Source organism: Ruditapes philippinarum, unplaced genomic scaffold (assembly GCF_026571515.1).
Source record: "Ruditapes philippinarum isolate M1 unplaced genomic scaffold, ASM2657151v2 ctg18920_1_1_1_1, whole genome shotgun sequence".
NCBI classification, from domain to species: Eukaryota; Metazoa; Mollusca; class Bivalvia; order Venerida; family Veneridae; genus Ruditapes; species Ruditapes philippinarum.
In genome coordinates this window covers 1,747-9,958 of record NW_026862317.1, presented here as the reverse complement: position 1 = coordinate 9,958, position 8,212 = coordinate 1,747, and the positions used below count along the sequence as shown (strand labels likewise).

General features: G+C 32.7%; 1 protein-coding gene across 1 annotated transcript; it reads left to right on the top strand.

Moving 5' to 3' along the window:
* The first annotated feature begins 1,900 nt into the window (after positions 1-1,900).
* LOC132718639 (ficolin-2-like) lies at positions 1,901-3,649 on the top strand. Its single transcript, XM_060702358.1, has 2 exons — positions 1,901-2,029; positions 2,845-3,649. The coding sequence occupies exon 2, from the start codon at positions 2,986-2,988 to the stop codon at positions 3,529-3,531; it is 546 nt and encodes a 181-aa protein (XP_060558341.1). The 5' UTR covers positions 1,901-2,029; positions 2,845-2,985; the 3' UTR covers positions 3,532-3,649.
* Positions 3,650-8,212: the final 4,563 nt, after the last annotated feature.

Sequence of the window (8,212 nt, the reverse complement as noted above, 5' to 3'; positions counted from 1 at the left end):
TGAGATACGCTTTCATCTGTACATTAAGTACATTTGTACTTCTATTTTATAACACATGCAAGTTACCATTTACACGTGTAGCTTGGGCCAAAACAATTTTCATGATATATATGTTATGCTTTTGTTTATAATGTTAGGTGACAATTTTAAAACATATACGATTTTATATTCGTATGGCAATAGTGATTATCCATCCCATGCCACATTTCGTACTAAATTTGTGCCTGAAAAGAAAAAAAAACAATTAACAGAACGAACCAATTGAAAATAGATGATGGAGTCACAGCTTAAAAGTATATACTTCATGTGAGCAAAGCTTATTTATTAATTAAAAACTAAACTTAAAACTTTGTGTTACGAATTCTTCTTTAATCATTTATTCTTAAAAGACGTGTTTATCATATGCACCGTGTATAGCTAATAACGCAGGAATGCGCAAATAACATAGGAAATGTGCAAAAGTAACGCAGAATCGTGCAATTTAGTGGCTAAAAGGAGAACCGCGATAAGTAAATAGACCAATATTTTTTATTGTACACTAAATTAGAAGAAATGTGTTAGCGCATACGGTTGCTGAGACCTTATACTTTAAACCTCATCAAAAATTATTCCATGAAAATGCTTAATTTTTAAGATCGTTCGTGAAAATGACGACCCGACTAGCGTATTGATGGCTATTTTTAGTTTCGTCAATATCTTTAAATACAATATCGTACATATATATTCACGTTTTTTTTTTATATGCGGTGTACCTGAGACATTTTCCAATCTACTCGTATTATATTACACTAAAGTTTGCAGCTAAAACGAAATTGAGACCATTTTTACGAAGTAACGCCGAATTCGTGAATGGAGCACTGAAGCAACGGCGGTAATCTCACTGAAAGTAGCTAAATCCTATTTTACCAGCTTCCATCTATTGTTATACGACATGTATGACACTGTTAGTTTGACAAATGTTTTAGGTATACAGAATACAAAATAGAATGTTTTAAATGTGTTAAATGCACATAATATTTGACGCAGCACAAAAGTCACATTCAAAACGGTAATCAGGTTGTCACTAATGATCTAAAGAAATAAACATATTGCTGAAAGAAATTGTAATGCTGGTTAAAGTATTATGTCGTAGCAGCCGTATGCGCTAATTCATTTCTTTGAATTTGATTTAGAATAAAATATTTTGGTTTGTTTACTTACTGTGTTATTATTTTTGGCTATAGCGTTGCACAGATTTTGCGTTACTTTTACGTAAATTGCACATTCCTGCGTTACTGGATATGCACGGTGATATTTGTCAAATTAGTAAAATTGTCCAATCTCTAAACATTGAAGTTTAATATATCTATTCAAGTGTAAGTGTCTTACTGATGTCATGCTTATCATTTATTAACAACTTTCGTATGGATTCTTGTTTATTCTTACCTTCTTTTTATACTGTGTAATTAGCTATAATGTTTACCGTGCCCAAAAAACACTAGACAGGAGTGATGGCAGATAATCTTTGTAAAAAGGGAGTCATGTTTTATTAATAATGTTCCATTTGTTAATAGGCTCTTCCAGGCTTTAAAGGACTGAAAATGTAAGATTTTTCATCAGTGTCGCCCATGTTTCAGATGAAACTAAAGTATATAGTACATAAAGACATTTATTTATAAAAAAAAGTATAAGAAATAAAGGAAATATGCGTTGCTTTCTAACAGCTTCTTGTTTCTTTTTAACGTCAATCTGTTTGTGTAGCATGGATCAAATACTACTTAATAAAAATGAAATTGGTGTGTACAAACTCTGGAGAAAAATAAACGTTTCACAAAACATTGTTACATCATCAACGACCCGACAGGGTAGTCTTATGTCATGTACTTTTCATTGTGACAATTCTGGATTTATTTCATTTCACTTTTTCAAAACAGATACAGCATGCTTATGCAGTTCCAGCATAGATGATAACTCCCATGGACATGAAACAGAAGATACCACGCTTCACTATGGGGTTCGAACAACAAAGGTTGTCACTTCGTTTTTACAGGTAAAATGTTAACCACTCTGCCATTATCCTGACATGTCTGTGTCATCATTTACAACTCATTTAAATATTGGCCAAATTTCGTTTTCAATTTAAAGACCCTAAAGAATATAACAATATAATGTTATTAACAACAACGATAATGTTAACAAGCACAACGATATCAATAATAACACAAAATCCTTTTATCAATATTCCATTTTTTACTCAAATATACACAAATACACCTATGACTCCTGTTACGTTTAATATGAGCAGGCTGCATGTTTCGCAAATTAGTTTTATAGTTAAGTTAAAAAAGGAAATAGAAACAGATGTTTGTTAACCCAATGATTGAATATGTCGAAAATAAATTTTGCTCGATTTGTGACTTAAAATTCAAGAGATCAAAACGTAACAAATAGAATAAAAGCAAATAAAATTCGTAAAATTATTACACTGGAATGAACAGCTATTAAATCCATTTTTTTCTAATTTTGGTATGATTTATCTTTTAATGTTCTTAGATATTAAAAATTAAAATGCTTTTGTTAAAAAATATAATATGACAAGCATACTGGTTGTGTTGTTTTGTTTGTGTTTACCAGCGAGACTGACACATTTAAATTTCGGGTCATACCGTTCCGAATACTATAAAAATTAACCACTTAAAATGAGTCACTATAAGAAATAGGCCTTTAAATTGAGTACCTACAAATGAATCTGTTAAATTTTAGAATATAAGTTTAGTCATGTTGTAATATATAACCGCAATCAAGCGTTATTCTTTTCGTTTCTTTGTTTATTTTGATTGTACAGTTATATTTATTTTGTCACAGGAAGATGGCATAATGTTCAAAAGAATACAAGAACAACCAGAGCCGATTGACTGTCTTGCGCTTTATAAAAAGCACTATAGTGAAGACGGTGTTTATGTGATAAAACCAACTGGAGGTACTGCTACTGATGTGTGATGTGATATGTCCAATGGAGGATGGACGGTTATACAACGCCGGCAAGACGGCTCGGAAGATTTCTACAGAAATTGGGAAGACTACAGGAATGGATTTGGGAAAAGAGTTGGCGAATATTGGTTCGGACTTGAAAATATCTACCACATGACAATCAACAGCACTGCATTATACATACACCTCGAAACGTTCGAACAAAACAATGTTGACCCTTTCTCCGCTTATGCTGAATATTCCACTTTCAAAATTAATGACGAGAGCGATAAATACCGATTGGCAATCGGGGGTTACAGTGGTTCATGCAGTGACTCGATGCCTTTCCAGAACAACCAGCAATTTTCAACAAAAGACAGTGACAACGACCCCTATTCATACCACTGTGCAGAGATATATGGTGGAGGATGGTGGTACAATACATGTCACTTCGCGCATCTAAATGGAATGTATCTAGGCGGAGCCGACACTGACTTTGGCCGTGGTATTATCTGGGAAAGTTGCTGGGGTTATTTTTATTCTCTGAAGAAAACTGTCATGAAAATTAGAAGAAATAACTAAAGTCATGATCCAACGTGTGCGCATTCAAATAATGTTAGGCACTCCTTGCATGTTTTCTTGGATTTTCGTCTCCTATCCTTCTTATTCTAAATGTAACAAATTAACTTAAATTAACTTAATGACACAACACTCCACACGATACACACATGCAAACGGGTAAGTACGTGTGTTTGCGTTAAGCAGGAATTGTGTTTATTTGTATGTATATATCGAAGCATGTGTACGTGCCTGCGTTTGAATGAGCATGTGTTCGTGCGCATACGCTTGTTTATGCGTGAATTTGTTGAAGATCCATGGGGTTAACCAATGGATCAGGAAATTAAACTTTTATATTACAGACATTAACTCCAGGTCATCATATACACTTTGAATGAAACTTACACTCTTGTCTCGTCGCTTAAAAAAAGGAACCAGAAACTTTTCAAACGCAACAATAGGTTTTTAAGGTTCATTCAATTTTTTTTGATAAAAAACATACCCTCGAACGCCCCCTTCTTAAGGACGAAGTTAAAAATTAAAAAGAACCCAAAGGACGACTAAACAGAAATAAAAATTTTAACATTTTACATTTTTTTTAAATGAACTTAAAAAAACGAAACTAAAAAATGATCATAAAAAATACCTAATAAATTTTTATTTTTTACTTTAATAAGTTTGCACCCTAACATTATTACAAATTTTTTTATTATAGAACAAAAATTTTAACGACTGTTTTTAATTTTCCTAAAATCAATTTAATTAAATAAATTAAAATTCACATTTTAAATATTTTTACACGAGGACACATGCCAGAACATCGCAGCCCCAAATTTCAAGTAATAAAAACCATACCATTTATCATACACAAGTGCTTTTCAAATCACGTAGTTTTTCCCTTTAAAATTAAATTTTTATTTTGGGGGGTTAAAATATTTTTTTATTTGTGCAAAAAATTAATGAAAAATGATGAGTTTTCTAAAAGCAGGTGACTAATAAATCTAAATTTTTCAATATTAGTTTACAGAAATAAATTTAAAGTTATAACAAATAAGGAAGTTCTTTTAAGAACGGGGGGTTTTTCCCCGACAAAATAAAAGGTTTCTTTGGGTAGAAAAACATGAAAAAAACAATCTTCATCGGGGAGTTCACGATTTAAAAATGACATCAAACAATAACATTTTTTTTTTAAAGAATTGTTAACTCTTTTAAATATTTTTAAAACCACACTTCGCGCCGGGAAATAATATCTAACGACAATTTATATTGTAGATATACACCTTCTCAACATAATCTCGCCTAAAAACATAATGTTAGGATAATGACGTAAAGGAAATACGACAGAAGTAAAACTACGAGGGCGAGGGTAGGTCATGGTGCTTTCGGATTTGAAAGTGTCCACGACGAACCGACCGCGCAGATTGGAGCGACAAATGGATATTGTAGCTATGCTTAGCAAAATGAATTTAACAATTGTTGAATGAGCAGACGCCTTGATAAACTGGATAACGTTGAATAGAAAGTGGAAAAAATTGACTTCGAATTGAAGAAAATATGTTGCATATCAACGACACAGCCAAAGTTACTCAAGAAAGGGTAGACCGGGTTGATGATCGGATTTCGTCGGCCGAAACAGACTAAGAGAACGCAAGAGCAAGAATGAATGACTTAGAGAGAGAAAAAGACTCTATAAAAAGTGAATTGAATTACATTAAAGCCAAAGTATGAGAAACAATCTTATTATTGGTAATCTAGAGGAATCTGTGAACGAAACCCCCGGCTCAAACTGAGAAAATTGTCAGAAACTTTCTAATAAATAACTTACAAATAACTGAGGATACTGCACTTAATCTAAAAAATTGACCGGGTGCACCGCATGGGAGTCCCCGGCGACTGAAAGAGGCGAAAAAAGGAATAGATGTTCGGGGCAATGCTAAAGAGTATAGAAGAATCGTATGTAAATTTACTTTCTATAAGGACAAAGAAAAAAATTGTTAAATTGTTAAGCAACAAGTTAAGAAATACCAATTATTATATAACGGAACAATACCAACCGGAAGTAGCAGCAAAAAAGCGGAAGTTATTGCCTAAGATGAAAGACGCGAGAACAGCAGGGCTCAAAGCGTGGATTGCGTATGATACTCCGTATATGAACGGAAAGGCCGTAAAAGATGATTAGGGGGTGAAGATGGACTGAAATGCCTAAGTTGGTATTGAAATGGACTGAGAACAAATTACTTTTACAGAAGTGCACAATGCAATCAAACGTTTAAACAAACATAAAGCAGCTGGTGAGGACCAGTTGCTAAATGAGTACTTTATAGAAGCATGTGATATTTTGTCCGGTTACATAACTGTATTGCTTAATAAAATTTTAAATACTGGTTACTTCCCAGCTGCATGGACAAAAGGCATCGTAATACCATTACATAAAAGGGCGATAAAGATGACGTCACAAATTATAGAGGAATTACTTTGTTAAGCAATTTAGGAAAACTATTTACATCTGTTTTAAATGAGCATATATATAAGTGGTCCGAAAACAATAATAGTGTATCTGACGCTCAATTTGGGATCCGCAAAGGCCGGTCCACTATTGATGCAGTGTTTGTGTTGAACTCATTGATACAAAAGTTTATTAACGAAAATAAACGTTTGTATTGTTGTTTTATTGATATGTAACGCTATTTTGACTCTATATGTAGAAATTCTCTTTGGTATAAGCTTTATAATATGGGTTTAAACGACAAATATCTACGCATCATAAGAAGTATGTATCAATCTGTGAAGCCGTGTATACGTTCATGTGATAAAATGAATTATTCTGATTTTTCGACATCGCAATGGGATTACGTCAAGGGGAGATAATTTCCCCGATTATGTTACCTTGCTTATTAAAGATCTTGAGTAAACTGTGTTAAATGAGTTATGTATCATATTACTACTATTCGCTGACGACATGGTTATTCTAGCAACAAATCCGTCTGATTTGCAATCGTCACTAAATAGATTATATGAGTATTGTAATACTTCGGGACTACAGGTATATGTACATAAATCAAAGTGTATGGTATTTAGAAAGCGGGGAGGCTTGAGAAATAGGGAAAAATGATTCTACGGTGAAAATTCATGTATTCTTGAAAATGTTAATGATTTTAGCTATTTAGGTGTTACTTTTAATTATACAGGCAATTTTTCATTAAATACCCAAAATATGTATGGTAATGAGTACACTCATAGCAAATGTAAAGAAACACGATACGCTGCCGAAAGTAGCCTTACAATTATTTTATTCGTTTGCTAAGTCTACAATAAACTTTTGATGTGAAATATGGGGTTTTTGTGAAATCAAAACAATTAGAAACTTTACATATTAAATTTTGTAAGACATTATTATGAGTGAGACAGTCGTCATGTAATACTGCTGTTTACGGAGTGTAAGGCAGATATCCCTTGTACATAAAAAGATATGTCAGTAAAGTTAAATTCTGGCTCAAATTAAGCCATAGTGAAAATGTTATTATAAAGGCTATAGTTAAGTCGGACTTAATTGATTGTTTAAATGGTAAATCCAATTGGTTTACAAATGTAAAAACACTTCGTCTAAGTATGGATTTTTATATAAATGGAATTATAAGCACTAGAAATGTAAGCCTTCCTATTGCTTATGCGTTTCTTAGTATGTCTAAGCAACGTTTGATAGACGAATTTACACAAGAATCATGGCAAACTTATATCAACAAAATGGAGGTTTTAAATTTGTATAACTATGTAAAAGATACATTAGAAATGGAACCCTATTTAAACAGTATCGCATCTCGTAACTTACAGATCGGATTAACAAGGTTGCGTATATCCGCACATAGTCTAAGAATCCAGACCGGCAGATATGGGAGAGATAGATTAGAGAGATATCTTAGAGTATGTCAAATATGTAATGGAAATGAAATAGAGGACGATTTCCATTTTGTTCCCTGCGGTCTGGAGACCGCAGGGTATTGGTACGCGTTTAACTTTTGAGGCATGGAGGAGCACGTGACCTGTTTTCGGTACATGGAGGAGCATGTGATCTGTAAATCGTACATGATTGGTTAATTGACCTTTTCGAAATCCTAGCTAAATACCGTTTGCCGGTACGTTACGGATTTACCTGTAGGGAATTAGTCCGAATTACCTCTAATTAAGAACAAAAGCTATTACTATTTTTCTAATTTTCTATAATTATATTACCGTTTAAGGTGGAAAAGCTTGAATGATGTGTTTGAAAATTATCAATGTTTCTTTAATATCTATCTCAAATTTTACAAACAATAAATTGTTTATACTGAAAATCTACAAAGTTAAAATATTCGTAGTGGCGTCTGCCATAATAAATAGAGATATTTTCTGCGTAAACTTGTGTGTTTAATTTATTTATTTTTTTGCTCGGAATTATTCATAAAATGGTAGGCCTATTTAATCATTTTCTTAAAAAGAAATAATTGTTTTATGTTCGACCTTCTCCGGTCTTCAACGGTCATCAGTTTCCAAAGAACTAGCTTATTCTATATTGATCGTTTATTCAATTGTCAACTATATTCTTGATACAACGTTTATTTATTCCCCGCCCCCCCCCCCCCACAAAAAAAAAATATTGTTGAAAATAGTTAAATGAAATATCTTTATATCATTAAAATGTTCACCGCAGGAAACCATTTTACTTGTT